The 19,670-nt window shown below is 48.1% G+C and overlaps 1 protein-coding gene across 1 annotated transcript in view; it reads right to left on the bottom strand.

Moving 5' to 3' along the window:
- Nucleotides 1-19,670, bottom strand: part of TRPM8 (transient receptor potential cation channel subfamily M member 8) — a 76,518-nt gene that overhangs the window by 22,651 nt on the left and 34,197 nt on the right. The window contains exons 17-20 of the mRNA XM_010948162.3: nt 10,088-10,179; nt 8,711-8,852; nt 7,476-7,647; nt 5,225-5,402 (exon numbers count right to left, since the gene is read on the bottom strand). Coding sequence (XP_010946464.1) covers nt 5,225-5,402; nt 7,476-7,647; nt 8,711-8,852; nt 10,088-10,179 — 584 coding nt within the window. The remainder of the gene's footprint in view (nt 1-5,224; nt 5,403-7,475; nt 7,648-8,710; nt 8,853-10,087; nt 10,180-19,670) is intronic.

Below are 19,670 nucleotides of genomic sequence, written 5' to 3'. Positions count from 1 at the left end.
CCAGATGCATGTGAATAAAGTCATAAAACTTTACTGACAAAATACATGCATTTGAATAAATAGGGAATCACACCATTTTTTTCCTGGATGGTGAGATGCTCTTTTTTTAAAAATGTCAGCTTCCCCGAAATGATTTTATAAAGTTAACATCAGCACAATAAAATTCATTTTAAAAAATTTTTGGAAGAGGAAAGAGAAAAGGCTTTCAGAAGATGAGCCCGAGGTTCCTCCATATGATTAAATGTACAAGAAAAGCCAGGAAATTTCTGAATAAGAAAAAAGAGGGGCACGTGTACAACAGATGTTAACATGATAAAAGAAAAAAGTCAGAAATTAAAGCCATTTGGTCATAAAAACCATAACAGAAAGACTGATCCACAGAACAGAGTGGAAGGCCTGCAAAAAAATTCACACACAAAAAAAGTAGGTGCTAAGACAACAGCAGAATTTCAGAAAAAAACTGAAATACAAGAAACTTGCCACCTAGATGGCAATCAGGTAAACCCCTCCTCCAGGCTGTTCACAGATTTCATGTTATTCCACCTGCCATTTCTTCCCCGACACGCCAGCGATATCCAGCCAGGACCTCCCCGGGACCCCTGGTGATCCTGAGTTTTGCACCCACGCAGCGCCCCAGCAGGCATGTTAACACGTCCTGCACATCCTGGTTCCTCTGGCTCCACAACATCAAAACACGCAGGTACAAAGCTAACAGCAAGTGACAGCCAGCGATCTCACTGCACTGATTTTTGAAATGCTAAGTGTTTAGTATGTTTCTGTCAAAGTAACACAGCTAAGATTGTGCCATTCGCCGGGGTAAAGACCCGTGAAATCTCCCTTCACCTGCAGGGAAAGGTTCAAATTCCTTAACATGGCACGAAAGACACTCCATCACGCAGCCCCTGCCTGCCTGCCCCTCAGGGGCTGGTTCTCCCCGGACAAGCTTCACCTCCCGTTTCTCCCTCTCCAACCAACACTCGCGGGGTCCTCCAAGCAAACGTCTCCTCCACTCACTGCTGCCCACCCCGGATATCAATTGATAACCCCCACCCTGTGCACCGCAGTCCTTTGTAAACAGCCCTTCCGTGCTGCTGTGTTGCTGTGTTATACGCCTGTGTCTACATGCCCAGCTCCTCCCTTGGACAGCAGAGCTTTAACCTCTCTCCGCCTCCATCTCCTCATTTATAAATGATTATAAAGCCAATTATAATTTTATAATTATAAAAATAATTGATAATCCAATGAGGCAGCGCATGCAGAGCACGTGGATGCGTCTAGCATGGAGTAGTCTCTGTAACTATTAGCTGTTGTTATTGTTACAATGATCTGCTTTCTTTTTCTTTTCACCCCATTTCAGTAGCCTCCCTGGGGCTGTCGAAGTCACACCCTGACGCTTCGTCTGCACCAGGTGATTATGTTCTTTTTTTGTACTTTTCTACATATTCATAATGAACATATATTATTCCTAAGATTTTAAAGGTTATTTTGTTCTTAGAAACTGTCATAGATCAGGGCACGCCTGACGAGTCTTTTTCAGCAGAAACGCCTCGGGTGGAGTCATCCCCAGGACACGGCGCCTGTAAGCATCGCAGCTCCGTGTTAAGACGTCCCTGAGCCACCTACGGACCTTAAGTTCACCTCGTGCCTCTGATGAGCCACACAGGGCTTGTGATGGATGGTTTTAGTGCAGAATATTCACAGATGTTTACATCCACTTCCCTTCCCCGCTGAATGCCATCTAGAGAGCATTCCAGGACCACTTTAAACCCCCAAGTGTCCATTTACACCACAGCTCATAATGCACCATCGTGTACGGTTAAGCTCTTAACGTGAATATTCTGACGCAGAGCCAGACGGGGTCACAGCCTGGCGCTGTCCATGCGGAGTGGGCCCAGAGCAACCATCACAAGCATCAGAAACAGTGTTCGGACGAGTTAGCCCCAGGATGGCAAGGGGGCCCATCTAGCTGCTCTCAAGTTCCCAGATCGGTATTAACAAAGAAAGCCCTCTGGTTTAGGCTAAGACAAACCCAGGAGGCCCCCCAAGGGGAGGGGAGTCCCCCAGTCGTCACCCTTAAGCACTGAACGGGGCAACTGCGGGATGTGGTCCGATAGCTCGGGCCTCGTGGGGAAGAGACTCAAGTTCAAGCCTCGAGTGGACGCAGGCAAGCTGGCCGGCAGCGAGGCCAGGGCCGCGGGGGCTGAGCTGACCAACTTTCACTTCCACACCCTGAAAATACCAGGCCCACCTCCAAGGCCTTTCGGCTCCAAATTCTGTCATTTTATGACCATTATGAGGATAATGAATTACAAACATGGTACCATCCTCAAAAATGGCTTTGGTGAGCAGCGCACAGCACAGACTTAGGAAGGCTCTGAGCAATATTCCAGGCTGCCTCTGGAGATGCACTGAATCAGTGGAGCCCAAAGGTCACGGCGCTGGGAGCTGTCGGCCCTTTTGTTTAACTTTTGTAGGAATTATGCTAGTGGTCGGTTTTTACAGGGACCATCCAGTGCTCAATGTAAAGATGACAGGACATGTCATCACTGCAAAATAGGACCCCAAACCCTCTTGTGTCCTCCCCACTCTTGCTTCACATTTGGGAATTGGTCCTCCATTTCCTGCCTTCGCGTGGATACACAACCACCCATCTCTGCCACCTCTCTCTGCAAGCTCGGACTTGGGGACCTCTGACAACCCGACATGGTCCAGCTCCCCATAAGCAACACAGGTGTCTGGATTCCTGAGTCCTCCCCCAGCCATGTTTTAGGGGCAGTGATGGGGGAGGGACTGCACATCCCCACTTTAAGGCCAGGTGGGACCAATGGCCACAGGGTCTCAGTGGCCCAGGCACCTGGCACAGAACAGATGTTTTCATCTACGTGATGAACCCCTTGCTGGTCTGACACTCACCACTGACACTTCTCAGTGAATAACAGATCAAGAAGCTAAGCTCCGACCCGATAGCTGAATACTGAACTAAAAGCGGGAAGAATCTGTTTTTTTCATTCATCGAATAAACCCATGAAGGGCCAGATGCTGAGTCAGGCACAATCTCCAACCTCCAGGGCTTACAGTCTGGCAGGAGAGAAGGCTGTCGCTGTGCAGGGGGCCCACGGAGTCTCTACGCCCAGTGGGGAGGGCCCAAGGGACCACTCGGGTAAAGGATGCTGCCGGGTTCCACAGAGAGCAAGCAGGAACGGGAAGGAGATGGTCAAGATGGAACAGGTAACGCCGACAGAGGGATGACATTTGCAAAAGCGTCAGGTGTGACAGATCAGCCCGTTTAGTGATGGACAGCTGGGATGCCTGCCAGGGACAGATAGCAGGGTGAAGCCTGACAGCGTTTTCAAAGGCCAGGTCACGGATGGCCTTGGGAGGAAGCTGAGGAGGCTGGAATTTACTCTGAACACTAGTGGGAAATACTGAAATCCTTCCAGAATTCTAAGTGGGGAAGTGACATTTTAGAAGCAGTACTGCAGGCACAGAGTAGAAGCTGGACTGGAGGAGGACATCCCAGTACACCTGGACCAGATGACCGTTCACTGCTCAGCCCCTTGGAAGGGTGATGTCCCCAGAGGCAGGTGTCCCCCCACCCAGCCACACTCAAAGGGAGGCCACTGACCAACAAAGACAGGTAACCCCCCTCTACAACCCTTGTGCCCCTCAGGGCTCTATGTGACAAGTACCTTCTTATTTTTCTTCCAAATTATGGAAGTAATACGTGATCATTATGATAAGTGAAATATATACGTGATTTTCTTACTTTCTTATTTTTCATTGTCAGAAAACAAAATTATGTTACAAAAAATAAGTCTGCACTATGCTTTTGGTATTTAACAAAACATCATCCTTCCATGTTAATAAATATAGATCTTGCCTTTTCTTTTTAAGGGCTGCATAGTATTCTTTGGTCCCCATACAATGCTCTTTGTTTTGCCATCCTCCACATTGATAGGCATCAAAGAATAACCTAAGAAAGGGATTTGTATCTATATCTTTAGGGAAGATTCCCAGACAGATGTGAAGGAGTTGAGTCAAAAGTTTGACTATTTTTTAATAGCTATTTTCAGATCACTTTCCAAAGAGTTAGGCACCATTCCTGTTCCCAGCAGCAACACCCACTTCCCAGCATCCTCCCCAGCGCTTCCCGGAATGTGTGTTCACCTGACAGATCCTAAGCCAGCACGTGATCATCGCTGGTTTCACCTGACCTTTGCTGCCCACGAGGTGGAGCCCCTTTCTCGAGGACGACTGGCCATGTGAATCCCTCTGACTTGTATTTCCTTTGCCAATTATCCACTGGGTCATCTTTCTCTTACCAATTTGCAGGGGCTCTTTCTGTGTTAGGACTTAGAAGTCTTTGCTACCATCTGCTAAACATCACCCCTCCAGGCTGTCCTTTATCCTGTGACTCTGCCTGAGGTATCTTGTACCTGAAGCACCAGTTTAACGAAATCAAATGTGTTTGTCTCATCTTGCCTAGTTTCTCAGTCTCCGGTTTCAACTACTGTTTTTTTTCCCTCCAAGGCTTAACAGACAATTTTTTAATTTGTATTTTGTTTCTAAACTGTCTGTCTGTGCCTGAATTCATGGACCCAATATACCCACCTATCTTATAGCAACAACATAAAACTAAGGTACCCGCATCGTAACCACCACGTGGGACCCTCTGAAACCTTCCTAAGAAAGACGAAGGGAAAAGACAGACGTAAGTCTTTTAAGGAGAATGGCCAAGGGCAATGAAAGTGCTCTGGAGTCTCCTCCACGTCCTCCCTCCAGCCTCACTAGCCGTGAGTCCCAGAGGAGAGTCACTCTGCTGACTCTGCTCTTTTGCTTTATATTTAAACTAAACATTTTAAAGCAGCAACTAACTAAAGGCTGAGAATCCACCCCACTGAGTCCACGGAAAACGAGAACTCAGGATGAGCTAACTGTGGTCAACAGCATGCCCACATGGTGGCCTTTGGGGGAGACTGGTAAACGGATGCTAAACAGACAGTCTGAACATCCCGGAGGGGGTCACAGGCTCGTCTCTGGTGTCAAACAAACTTATGCTACAGCTGATAGCGACACACTGTATTTTTAAGACAGTCCCTTCAAGGCCCCTCCCCACGCCAGACCACCAGTCCCCCGCAGACCTCCACCACAAGCTCCTCAAGGAGGACCCTCTGCCGCTTTGCTCCTGGGGCCGGGCACGGCGTGGTCCCCGGTGAGCGCGTACCCAAACATGGCGACCAGCAGGTTGACCAGCAGGATGTTGGTGGAGAGCATGTAGATGCACACCAGGGGGATGGTGATCCACTCGGGGAACCGGGGCAGGTTGTGCTCATCCAGCTCCACGCACAGCGGCTTGGATTCGTTCCCAGTGAAGGTGCAGTGGGAAAAGTCGTACGTGGTACCTGAGGACGCAGAAACCGAAAGGCAGAGTGAGGACCCCCTGGCGGGGATGACTGTGCTGTCTGTCGGGCCCTGTGCTAAGGCTCTGCCCAAACAAGGGGTAAGCCTCAGGGTCACGTGTCCATCCACTTGGTGCGTATTTATAAGCCACAGACATCACTGGGATTGAAGATAAAAGGAAGGGCAAGCGCAACATGGTCTTTACCCTCGGGGAGCTTGTAACCTCTTCAGGTAGGCAGATGATCAACCACTCAAGATGACCATTTCAGCCCCTGGGAAGTGCTGAGAAGGACTGTACAGCATGCTCTGTGGGGACAAACTGAAACAGCTTATCCGCGAACAGCTTCCACAAGAAGGAAGTGTCTCTGAACTGAGGACAGAAAACTGAGTAGGAGCCAATTACATGAATGGGGAGAGATGGGTGCCCAGGCATCCAGACAGGGAACTGCACATGCAAAGGCCCTGTGGTAGGGGAGCTGAAGAGGTAGAAATGAGAGAATAGGATGTGCAGTGACCAGACATGTTAACATTTTTATCTTTGCTCTAAAGGCCACAGCACACAGGACAACACATCAGATTCCCTTTTTTCAAGGATCACTCTGTCTGTGGCACACATCACAGGGAGCCAGAGGGAAATATGAGGAGGTTATGACTAAGAGCCATGCGGGCAGACGACAAGGATGGCTTGTGGTAGTGGTGGTGGAGATGGTAAAAAGTGGCTGGGTCTCAGAAACATTCAGGAGATAAAATCAACAACAATAGCTGATGAACTGGACATGGGGGATGAAATTATAGGAGGTGTCAAGGACGTGACATCTTGGCTTCTGATCTGCACATCCATGTGACTGGCAGTGACAGACCCTAGAATGGGGGCCTTGGAGAAAGTCTGAGTCTGGAAGGGAGGCTGGAGAGGCGCATCTGAGAAACCTCAGGGAAGGCAGTGGGTGTAGGAATCTGGTCCTCTAAGAATCGCTCTGGGCTAGAGGTCCTCGTCTGAGCATGTGAGTGAGGTCTTGTTTTACCAAGTTGCATCCCAGGGCCACACATGTGGCTGGATCAGGATTTGAACCCCGCCTGCCACGTGCTAAGTTCCCATGAACTGCTTCCCACGGGACTAAAAGCACCGCTGTGTAGGGTTGTCATGAGGACCAACGCACTCACTTTTGTAAAATGGCGAGTACAGTGTGCAGCAGAGGGCTAATAAGAACAAGGTGCCTTTCCATCGCTGTCTGGAAAAGAGCTGTTTCTAAGGCCTTGGAAAAGGCTGCAACGGAAGAGGCCAGAAAGACCACGTGAGGCCACGAAGATAATTGAGAAAGCACCAGGGAGCTGAGAAACGTGAGCCAAGGCCTGGGCAAGTCGGGGTCATTTTCTCCTGACAAGACAGAACGCGGTGAGCCCAGGCCACTGTCAGCACCACAGAGATGCTCTAGACAGTTTATTCAAAACACACGCCAAGGTTGGGGAGGGTCTAGCTCAGCGGCAGAGCGCATGCTTAGCATCGAGGAGGCCCTGAGTTCAATCCCCAGCACCTCCATTAAACACACACACACACATCAGTCTTCACGTGTCCCATGCTTTCCTTGTGTGAACTGGGTGTGGCCAAATTAGTGCCATCTGTGCTGCCATTCACCTGTCACTGAAAGATCGTGGCACACACATTTGAATTCCAGGTTCTAGTGCAAGTTTTTCAGTATTGCACTTTTTGAAATAAATGGGCGCCCAGTCCCTGTCTTGTATATGGGAGACAGCTCGCAACACTGGTTTCTAGACCAGTGAGGCTTCTTGCTGTCTTTGGCCATGCTGCTGTTGGAAATACGAGAAACACTATTTTCAAGAAGGTTTAGAAACTATGGGCTGAAATGTCGGGCACATGTTTGCAAGGAGGACATAGGATCCTGCTCAGGAGAGAGAAAAGGTTCTGAGGGTTACTGCCCACTCCAGGTGTCAGCCTGACTCCAGCCATGTGTGTCTAAGACAGACCCAAGAGTCAGAGCAGGGAGCCCTGCAGGCCAGTTCTGACAACAGCTGCCTCCTCCCAGCTGTCCCCCACCTCCAGGCCAGGTCAGGCTCACCGTCCACATCGCTGGGCACTTGGCCAAACATGGCCAGGTAGGGCTCGTAGATGACCGAGCGGAAGATCCACCTCCAGCGATGCTCGTTTTGCCTGAGGATCCCTTGCCGGGCCACCCCGAAGGCCACCATCCACACCGCAAAGAGGAACAGGAAGAAGAACACGTCGATCAGCTGTCTCGGGAGAACGGGAGGACCACGTCAGGACCGCGCCAGGGAGACCGGCCCACTCAGCTGACCGAGCAAAAGGGCAGAAGCTCTGGGGCCCCGGGAACTTGCCACCCAAAATTGGCTCACTCAGGTTTTATACATGGCCATCATCACCTCTGCATCTCAGAACAGCTGTGTCCCAGCATTAAAACCAATGGATGCATTTTTGCCTGCAGGTCCCCAAACCAGCTCAGCAGCAGAAATTTTCTGAATGAGACCAGCCAGAGGGCAGAAGAGGGTCCCAACTCTGGAGCCCCTGCTCCCCTACCACTTACATTCTGCAGACCCCCTAAGTTATTGCCTTAGTCTTTCTTAAGGAAATAAAAGTTCTCCTTATTAGACAAGAATGCACAGTTTCATCTTTTTTAATGTTTTGCACACATAGCATGACTTCATGCTGACTAGATACCCCAGATATGCTTTGAGTTAAAACCACAAACTCCCAGAACCTCAGTGCTGGAAAAGAACCTCCACATGAGCTCATCCAAATGCCCATCTGATTTAAAGCCAGAAGTGCAGGAGGCTCGGGTCACGCGGAAGACAAGCTGAGGGAAGCAACAGCGTCGGCATGTAATTATCTCCCGGTTCTACGTCCCCGTGAAGCGGGTCTGGCGGTACTTTCCCGAAGTCTTTATCGCAGGGTTGTAAGGTAAAGTTCCAGTCCTGGCTATGCTTCCAACTCACTGCATACATACTAACCTCCTTGAATCCCACTGCCCACATCTATAAAATGGGTATAAAAGTCCGTATGTAGCCTCAGCTGTTAGTGAAAGCACTTGGTAAAGTGTAAAATCTAACCAGATATCTTCATCAGCAATGCAACTGAATCATGCCAGTGGCTCCTAACAGTTATCTTTTGTTAAACTGTAACTGGAAGGAGCCCCTGATGAAAAGCCATCAAAGAAAGCAAACCTTACTGATTGTGAAATGCAGTTGTCCCTCTGTGGGCAAAATCCTCCCCTCAACAAGTAAAGGAACCCTGGGCGCAGCCAGACGGAGGACAGCCACCAGTGTTCTCCATTCTTACCATTCTCTGCAACATGATAATCTTGGGTCCTAGGTTTCTGCTGACAGTGAAGATGTGGACCAGCCTGAGCGTGAATATGATATAATCCAGGCAAAAGATCACTCGCCCGGAGTACAAAGAGATTTTGTGGGAGGAGCGGAGCCTGCGGGAAGAGGGGGGACAGGTTTTGTAAGATGCCGACAAAGTAATTCAAAGTTTTGCTTTTAAAAATAATCAAAGGTGAAGAAACAGCCCCAGACCAGGGGACTGAAAGTAAGTGGGAACTGGCCAGGGGCTGCACCTTCCCGTCAGCTGCTAGAGATAAGGCCATGATTTCTGCCCTTCTGGACTCCAGGAGAGGCGAGGACATCGCCTGAAACAGCGTTTTCGAGACTCCCAACACTTTAGTCGTTCCTCTTAAATACGACCGCAGAACTCAGCCCCTTCCTCACCAGCTTCCCGGCTCACACGACTCCTGCAATGACCCCACCCCCTTGGGTCTTGACCCCTGCAGGTTCTCCCTAATGAAACTTACCTCATTTGCACCAGACCATCCAATTAGCTAACTGCCTACCAGCGTGTTCATTGAAAGCCCTATGAGCTTTTAACTGGAATGCTCTAGAAATCATGTCCAACCAACTAGGTTGGATGCTAGGCCTTTAACCGGAGCAGAAAGGGACGTTCCTGGAAGAGGAAACTGAGCTCTGAGCCCGCTCACATTGGGCGGCGAGCACTCACTGCAAGCCCTCGCCTTCTGGGCAGGCGTAAATATGAACAGTCAGGTTTCTCTGCTCCAGCAGAACCGCGAGCTCTCCCCCGAAGCTATGTGGGGGCGGCAGGCCCGGAGGCAGCGGGCCTGGGGAAGGGGAGCCATGGTTTGGGCGCACCCCAACTTCTCTACCACATGGAGTGCACATTGCTTTTTGCCTTCAACCATCATTTTCAACTGATTTTTCTAATTCCACGTTCCGGCTCAGGGATTGAGGAAACCTTCTTGTAACTGGAAGGACAGACTCTGGAACCAACATTCAAGCTGGAGTTAAGCGCACGTGGGAAGATTACACGGCCCAAAATGAAGACACCGTGCAACGTGTAACATCTTCCTTTGTTCTCCACAACCCTCAATCACTAACGATCTCTCCCTCAATTTTATAAGCACAAAAAGAAAAACTCTGAAGAACCCTTTTTCAGCTACAGGTCACCAGGAGTGGGGAAGAGAGGAGACACAATTTTATGCCAACCAAGCTGTCTCAAAAAGGCAGACCATGGGCATTCGTAACGATCTCCAACTAGGGCTGGGGGGGCTTATCTTGGGCTTAAGATGCCTTTCCTTCATCTCTTCACCCAAGAGAATCCAAAAAACACATGGAACTTGGAAAAGTGGTGAGGACTACTCACCGAAACACAATTCCAGCTATGAAGTAGAAGAGTCCAAGCGTGTCCATGACGTTCCACAGGTCGGTAAAGTAACTCACCCCGTTCACGTACCACTGCAGTGCAGACAGGGATGGAGAGAGGACACAGCAGCTCAGAAACCTCCACTGCTTCCAGATTTATTAGTCTTCACCCATTTTTTTTCCAGATCCTTTTTGAGCCAACAATGTAAGCCCTACGACACACCCCATGCTATTCCAAGGGGATTGGGAAGTAGGCTGCATGCCTGCTGTTCTATTATTCAAGTGTTGCTAACAAAGTTGAGAGAAAAAAAAAAAAAAGCTCATGCATCCTTCTGTTCTTTAAAGATGAACCTGCAGAGACTGAGCACAACCTGTATGGGCAAACATGGAACCCCTGGTGACCATGTACAGTGGTGTAGGTTGTGCACTGCACAACTCTAGAGGGTGTTACTCATACCATGCTCATCATGGATTTGCATGTTTATTGTAAAAATTGTCTGGCACATGGAGGTAAAACATCTGGATAGAAGAAACTTTTTTTAAGTTTCAAAAACATCTTTTTTTTTTTTTTTTGCACCCAGGTGCTACGTGTGGCACCTATGAGGACAGATGTGGTCACAGAAATGACTGACGTGAACAGTGTGTCTCAATGATCCTTTTCTCATGATTTGTAAATATCAGTTATAATTTCTCAGAAGAAAGCAGGTCAGGAAAACACTGAGATGAAGAGAGCGGGACGATTATTCATTAGAACTGTACCTGGACAGCCTCCCTGGCAATCTATGCACTGGGTTTGAGAGATTCCAGGGTGGTCATCTAAACTTTTCTTTCGTCCATCCATTCAAAACATACTGACTGAGAGCCCACGGGGTTCCACACACCAGTGCTGGGCTCCTGGGACACACAGACATCAGACTGGGTGCAACGTTGTCTCTCAAGGAATCCACTGGCCCACAGGAAAGACAGGCATTAAACACATTTAAAATTAAGCATAAAGGTTGAGGGGAGGTGAGACCGAAGGTCCAAGTGAGCCCAGCTAAGGGAACCACCAGACTGCCCTGTACAAGGCAGGGAAACAACAGCACGGAAGTGTCATCAGAGGAACACGGTGCTTTTCAGCTCTGCTAAATGAACTCGTCAGTGTGGGTCCATCTGATACTCAGATATTGTTTTTCCTATTCTGCACCTGAAACCAAGGCCTGGGAGAAAGAAGCAAAAGAGCCTTCTCAAAGGCAGAAAGCCAGCAAGTGGCAGGTCTCTGGGTTCTGAAACGTGGTTTCCTCTCTCTAGCATCACCCTGTTCTTTAGGCCCCGCGTTGATCCCAGTCTTAGACTTGTGAGGGATACAGGAAACATTATCAGTTTCTCAAGAAGCATTTGCTTGCACTCATTTATAAATGCAAATAGCAATTTCAGTGGACGAGGCGGGTGAGGGCATAATGAAATCAAGCACCGGGGAAACATTAAATTAACCCAGGTGGGAGTAGCCTGCTTTGACCACGTCCTGCTGTGGGATGGCTGACCTCATGGACTCAGAAATGGAATCAGGCTCTGTAACGATGCATGGGGGTGGTCCCAGTGACACAGATCACCCACCAAGGACCCTGCGCAAGATGAGGATGGTTGGGACAGGCTCTACCTGCCTCCCGCTTCCCTCTTTGAAACCCTGGTCTGAGAGGCAGGTAGGCTCAGGGCAACGGGGCAGCCCCAGCTGGGCTCAGCCTCAGGCTGTGTGACAGGAAGAACCCTAAGTAGATCAGTTCTGGGGCTCAGAGGCACCGTCACAGTAAGATGACATTCTTAAAAAGGAATAGCGATGTATTACATTGATTGATTTGCGTATGTTGAACCACCCTTGTGTCCCGGGGATGAACCCCACTTGATCACAATGTATAATCTTTCTTACTTGCTGTTGGATTCTATTTGCTAATATTTTGGTAAGGATTTTTGCATCTATGTTCATCAGTGATATTGGTCTGTAATTCTCTTTTTTGGTAGTGTCTTTGCCTGGTTTTGGTATCAGGGTGATGGAATGAGTTTGGGAGTATTCCCCCCTTTTCAATCTTCTGGAAGAGTTTGAGAAGGACTGGTACGATTCCTTCCTTGTATGTTTGGTAGAATTCCCCGGTGAAGCCATCTAGTCCTGGAATTTAACTTGTAGGGAGTTTTTTTATTGCTAATTCGATTTCATTTCTAGTGATCAGTTTGTTCAACAAGAGAAAGGACAAAAACCACATGATCATCTCAATAGATGTAGAAAAAGCATTTGATAAAATTCAACATCCATTTATGATAAAAACTCTCACTACAGTGGGTATAGAGGGAACATATCTCAACATAATAAAAGCTATATATGACAAACCTACAGCCAGCATAGTACTCAATGGTGAAAAACTCAAAAGCTTCCCACTAAAATCTGGGACAAGACAAGGCTGCCCACTATCACCACTCCTATTCAACATAGTCTTGGAAGTCCTAGCCACAGCAATCAGGCAAGAGAGAGAAATAAAAGGGATCCAAATTGGTAAAGAAGAGGTAAAAGTGTCACTATATGCCGATGACATGTTACTATATATAGAAAACCCTAAAAGGTCCACACAAAAACTACTAGAGCTAATCGAAGAATTCAGCAAGGTAGCAGGTTACAAGATTAACGTATAAAAATCACTTGTATTTCTTTACACTAACAATGAATCAACAGGAAAAAAAGGTAAAGAAACAATCCCCTTTAAAACAGTACCCAAAGTAATAAAATATCTAGGAATAAATTTAACCAAGGAGGTGAAAACTTATACATGAAGTACTGTAAAACATTGATTAAGGAAATTACAGATTTTTAAAAATGGAAAGATATCCCATGCTCCTGGATTGGAAGAATCAATATTGTTAAAATGGTCACACTGCCCAAGGCAATCTACAGATTTAATGCAATCTCTATCAAATTACCCAGGACATATTTCACACAACTAGAACAAGTCATAATAAAATTTATATGGAACCACGAAAGACCTAGAACTCCCAAAGCATTACTGAAGAAAAAGAAAGAGGCTGGAGGAATAACTCTCCCAAGCTTCAGACAATACTATAGAGCTACAGTCATCAAAACAGCATGGTATTGGTACAAAAACAGACATATAGACCAACAGAACAGAACAGAGAGCCCAGAAATGAACCCACAAACTTTCGGTCAACTAATCTTCGACAAAGGAGGCAAGAACTTACAATGGAATAAAGATAATCTCTTCAGCAAATGGTGTTGGGAAAACTGGACAGCAGCATGTCAATCAATGAAGCTAGAACACTCCCTTACACCATACACAAAAATCAGCTCAAGATGGATCAAAGACTTAACATGACAAGATACAATAAACCTCCTAGAAGAAAACATAAGCAAAACATTATCTCACAGACATCTCAAAAATGTTCGCCTAGGGCAGTCTACCCAAGCAACAGAAATAAAAGCAGGAGTAAACAAATGGGACCTAATGAAACTTACAAGCTTCTGCACAGCAAAGGAAACCATAAACAAAACAAAATGACAGCCTACAGAATAGGAGAAAATTTTTGCAAAAGATGAAATTGACAAAGGCTTGATCTCCAGAATATATAAGCAGCTCATACGACTTGATAAGAAAAAAAACAAACAACCCAATCCAAAAATGGGCAGATGACCTAAACAAGCAGTTCTCCAAGGAAGAATATGAATGATCAATAAAGACATGAAAAAATGCTCAATATCACTAATTATCAGAGAAATGCAAATCAAAACTACAATTAGGTATCACCTCACACCAGCCAGAATGGCCATCATTCAAAAGTCCACAAATGACAAATGCTGGAGAGGCTGTGGAGAAAAGGGAACCCTCCTACACTGCTGGTGGGAATGCAAGTTGGTGCAACCACTGTGGAAAACAGTATGGAGATTCCTCAAAAGACTAGGAATAGACTTGCCATATGACCCAGGAATCCCACTCCTGGGCATATATCCAGAAGGAACCCTACTTCAAAATGATACCTGCACCCCAATGTTTACAGCAGCACTATTTACAATAGCCAAGACATGGAAACAGCCTAAATGTCCATCAACAGATGACTGGATAAAGAAGATGTGGTATATTTACACAATGGAATACTATTCAGCCATAAAAATGATAACATAATGCCATTTGCAGCAACATGGATGTTCCTGGAGAATGTCATTCTAAGTGAAGTAAGCCAGAAAGAGAAAGAAAAATACCATATGAGATCGCTCATATGTGGAATCCAAAAAAATAAATAAATAACATAAATACAAAACAGAAACAGACTCATAGACATAGAATACAAACTTGTGGTTGCCAAGGGGGCAGGGGGTGGGAAAGGGCAGACTGGGAATTCAAAATTTGTAGATACTGACAGGCATATGCAGAACAGATAAACAAGATTATACCGTACAGCACAGGGAAATATATACAAGATCTTGTGGTAGCTCACAGAGGGAAAAAATGTGACAATGAATGTATGCATGTTCATGTATAACTGAAAAATTGTGCTCTACACTGGAATTTGACACAACATTGTAAACTGACTATAACTCAATAAAAAAATGTTTAAAAAATAATAAAAAAAAAAAGTTAAAAAAAAAAAAAAGGAATAGCGACCTCTTTTCAGAATGGAATGCCAGAGACAGGCTATATTCCTAAAACATCAGGACCACATGTCATCACATCTCTCAGGATTTGGGGATTCAAGGGTTTGACGACTGAATGGGCTCGCCACGGAGGGAAAATGGGACTTCGCTCATTTTAAACAAACATTCACAGTCTGGTTAACAGACCTGGGTTATTCAGCAACTACATTTGCACTTACTGATTGTCTTGGTTAAAAATTCCAATGAATGTAGCAACCTCTGCCCTCAGCGAAGGGAACACAGGGAGACACTGAAGAGCATGTGTTTAACACCCAGACGCAATCGGAAACAGGTAACACCCTGCCTGGTTTTGATTTTTGCTAACAAGTGTGAATGAGGTTAATTAAGACAGTACCAGGCCAGCACAACTGATTGAGGAAAACATCCGCACTGGGGATTCCAAAGGCGGGAGTCGGCAGACCTGAAGGGAAACAGCGCCCCCGAGTGTCAGAGTCCTTTAATGACAAGAACCTGCAATGCCGTGTCTTTCAGACGCGCTCACAGACCAAGAACTCAGAGCTGGGCTTCACCCTGCGCTCTAACCTAAGCACAGGCACCTCCCTTACCACCGCTTTAACACGCAGGACTGCTGGGCTAAAACTGCCCATTAAAAGACGTGGAGGAAACGCTTGGACGAAGCTCTGCATCCTTATTGTCGTCAGACACCACCCACGATGGAGAATTGCTGGGGCTCAGCCGGCCCTGTGGCATCATACTCAGGCCCAGGGAGCACCTGGGAAGCACATGAGCTCACCCGGCTCCCCCACAGCCACCTCCCTCCCCCGAGGCTCCTGCCCACCATCCCCTCCCACTCAGTGTCCCTGCTCCGTGTCTCTCCGCAGCAATACACCCACTCCACCCGCCCAGGGACCCTCTCCAAGCAAAATGCACCTGTCCTGAGTCTGCCTCCCGCCTGATCTGAATGAGTAATGAGTAGTTAAATGTACATCCGAATTTGGAGGGAGATGTTTGTGACTTAAAGACTAAATTTTACTATCGCAAGTCCCCTCAGCCAACCTCCTGAGATGGAGCAGGACCCTATGGGGCCTTCCCAGGACAGACCCCTCTCAACCTCCATGTCCTCTGTCTGCCTCTTGCCTGTAGAAAACTTCAGGCAAAGAATAAGTTTAATCAGAGAAATGAGAAAATGCAGAAGCCAAGGAAAGCAGGCAAATTAGACCAAATAATAGTTTAGTCATTAAGTGAAGTCAAGGATCTCCGGTTTCTCCTCAAGGGCTGGAGATACTGAGCCAGATCCTTTGAGCTGTTTTGTAGATACCAGAGCCCCCACCTGGTGGAAGAAGCTAACTACATGATGATCAGACTGCAATCATGAATAGAAGCTGTTCCATCTTGCACAATTCTGAGAAGTGGCCTCAAAGAAATGGGAACAAACCCACCTTGGAACTGGAAATTAACTACTTAAAACACCCAAGATGATACTGATCAGACCATCGCATGACTAACCTCAAGACGACTGTCAGAGCTGACTGAGCTGTTCTGCACGTAGCCCCCTCCCTCTTCCGGGGCCCCCCTGAAACTCCCCTTTAAGAGCTCTTGCCCTCTGATCAGCAGGGGCAGGTATTGGCCTCTGGACATGAGTCCACCTTCTCCCCAGGTTGCCGGCTTCCTAAATAAAGCAACCTTTCCTTTTTACCAACACTTGTCTCTCGAGTTAGCTTTCGAGCAGCTAGTAGCCGGACCTGAGTTCAGTAACACCCCCGGTCAGTGTAAGGCTCACTCTTCGGTGTTGCCCATGCTGCTCACCGCCTCTCCTTGAAAGCTCCCAGAAGGGACCCTGCTGGTCACCTCTAACTGGTAGAATGTCCATACGGACAGAGATATTAGCCTGTTTGGTTCCTTGCTGTATCCCCAAGGTCTAGAACACTGCCTGGCATGTACTAGGTGCTCAATCAATATTGGTTGAAAGAAAGAGTGGGTGAATGATGTGCTTGGTGTAAGCCAGGATGACTCTCCCTGCATCTCCATCCAGGCCAAGCCCTGCCCTCCAGAGAAACCCAGGGTAAGTCCTCTCTCTAGACCTCACACTTCTTTAGATGCCTGGAGGATCCAAATAACATTCGGACTCACACCACAGCTTCTGGGACTTAATGTAACAACAGGGAAGCAAGGTCAGGAATGGGACACGGGGAGAAATGCTGGGAGTGTGAGTGAGGGGCACCAGGATCAGGAAGAACATTTTACTTCTTACCAACCATTCCAAGCAGCAGCTGCCAACAGCACCCTCTGCTCAAAAGGATACCCAAGCCCCTTCATGCCAGGTTCCTCCCCGACTGCCCAGCTCTGGCCTCACGGCCCCCTTCTTACTCTTGGTCATGGCAGGGCTCTGGAGTTGAATGGGGAAGACCCTGCCTCATCAATTGATTTCTTTAAAAAAGATACACACACCTGCCAGAAACACGACAACGTCCACTCCTGCGCTAGTCCCCGGGGATCAGATATGAGTAAGAAACAAACATCTGAATCAAGTCACTTCCAGGCCACCCAAATCTGGGCAAGAGCAGGGCGTGTGGGAGGAGCTGGAGAAGTGGAAAGGAACTCGCTGGTGGAGCGGACGCCAGATGAGATAGGCGAGGCCACCACATGGGGTGTCCTGTCCTCGCTGTCCACTTAGTAACTCCTTGTGGTGATCATTTCGCAGGATACGTACGTCAAGTCACTGCGTTGAACACCTTGAACTTACACAGTGCTGGATGTCAACAGTATCTCAATGTAACTGAACAAATATAACCTCTCACAGTAGGAAAGATGGGGAAGTAAAAGGTCAAAGAAATTAAGTAAGTTACTACCGTGCCGTCTGTTTGCAACTCCTGCTGGCTTTTCCCTCCCACCCCTCCCTCTCTCTCCCTCGCTCTCTCTCTCCACTTCTTTGTGCTGGAGACTTATTTCCCCACTGGGCCTCCCCAGTCCACAGAGGACGAGAGGTCTGCTGGCCTCTCAGACGAGATGGGACTCAGGGTTTCCCCCTCCGGTGAGACAAAGCCCTCCAACCTCACCCTTCCATCCTCTCCCTCTGCAAACGCTCATCTGCAAAGGCCATCTTTTTCTCTCTGATGTGCCTCTGCAAGGCGGTCAACCACGCTGGGAGTGGAGCAAAGGGACCCTGACCCCATGGGCCTGGGGGGAACACGCGGGACTTGGAGCAGCACTGGTTCCCATGACAACAGAACTCAGAAGTGCCTAATTTAAAGGTTCTTGGTTAACTTTCTCGAGATAGCCTGGGCCCGTTCCTGTTTTAAGTGTTGGCTCTCCTTCATCTTTCTCTGCTTCATTCAAGCGGGGTATCCTCACTCCCTTGCTGTTGACACGCAGCAAGCTGAAAAAAAAGCTGAAGTCCTAGACGCTAGTATCAGGATGTGACCTGTTCCGAAATAGGGTCCTTGCAGCTGTAATTCGCTCAGATGAGGTCACACTGGAGCTGGGTAGGATCCTGATCCGATATGACTAGTGTCCTTATGACAAGGGGACACCTGCACAGGGACACACACACCGGGAGAAGCTGTATGGGTGTGAGGACAGCAAATCTCCAGAAGCTGGGGAGGGGCTTGGAGCAGATTCTCCATCATACCCTCAGAAGGAACCAACCTTGCCCACAACTGGACCTCAAACTTCCGGCCACCAGAACGACACAGCGATGGCCTTGTGTTGTTTAAGCCACCCAGCCGGAGGCGCTTGGTCACGGCAGCCCTCATGAACTAACACAGGAGTGCCCAGGGGGAGGGTGTAGCTCAGCATGCGTGAGGTCCTGGGTTCAATCCCCAGCACATCCTTTAAAAATAGATAAACAAGTGAACCTAACTACCTCTCCCTCCCAAAAAATTTGAAAAAAAAAGTTCCCTGGACTTGACTGTGTCCTCCTGAGCCAATGCCAGGGCTCCCACAAGGCTGACCTGACGTCACAGAGACCCCGTCCTGAGGGAGAATTGCTGGGAGATAGAAAGCCTGATGATCTTATGCTCAACAATGACCCCCACCTGCACCCCACCTCCACCCCACATCTGCACCTCCCTACCTGCTCGGCAAGCAAAGGCAGATCCAGGGCCCTGGTGCCAGGACGCCTGCCACCCCTTGTGCCCGTGGTAGATGCCGCTAATTGATTAAGATACTCTCCTGCTAAAAACAGAGCCTCAGAATCTTTCACAACCCAGGGCCCTTAGAAGCCACCAAAAAAAAAAAAAGTCTATTAGAGTTGGCATGATAGTAGAAACCAACTTAGGATTCTGATCACAGGCAGCAACTCTGTGAAGTCCAGAACAGCACCCTTTGCCCCTCCAGGTACCTTGTACCGCTTGGCACAGTATCTTGTAAACTGTAAGTACGCAGGACACACCTGATGAATCGCTGTGTAGTTGGATTTGGGCTGAGAAGGGACAGCAAGGGTGACAGCAACCGCAGCCCTCCCCCATTTTGCAAACTACAATTTTGCAACAATTATCTGGGACAGCACTGACCTTCACCACCACCGTTAATTTATTCAACAGTTACTAACAGACCACCTGCTACGGGCCAGGTCTGGGCTAAAGTTTGGCTTCCAGGGCGGGAAGAAGGTGCCGAACAGCGCAGACCCCCAGAAACTGCAGAGAAGCGCCGTGAGTGACACGCACTCCCTGAGCCAGCAGGACTCATGTGACTTTCCAGCAGTGTCAGCCCGACACACTGGGCGCTAAGAGGCTGTGGGCTGGAAAGTCCTCCCAAGTCCCCTGCACTCACCGAGCCGCCTCCCCCTGTCACGGTAGCGCCAGGGTCCCAAGCGGCTCCTGATGGCAGGAGCGGGCCTACAGCCCAAGGTCAGCCCGCTCTTTGAACACATTCCTGACCTGACTTATTTATCTGCAACAACCGACATTCATTAGAGAGCCAAGTGCGGGCTTGGTGCTAAGACAGCTTGTGGACA

Source organism: Camelus bactrianus, chromosome 5 (assembly GCF_048773025.1).
Source record: "Camelus bactrianus isolate YW-2024 breed Bactrian camel chromosome 5, ASM4877302v1, whole genome shotgun sequence".
Lineage (NCBI taxonomy): Eukaryota > Metazoa > Chordata > Mammalia > Artiodactyla > Camelidae > Camelus > Camelus bactrianus.
This window is presented reverse-complemented; position numbering and strand designations above follow the sequence as displayed.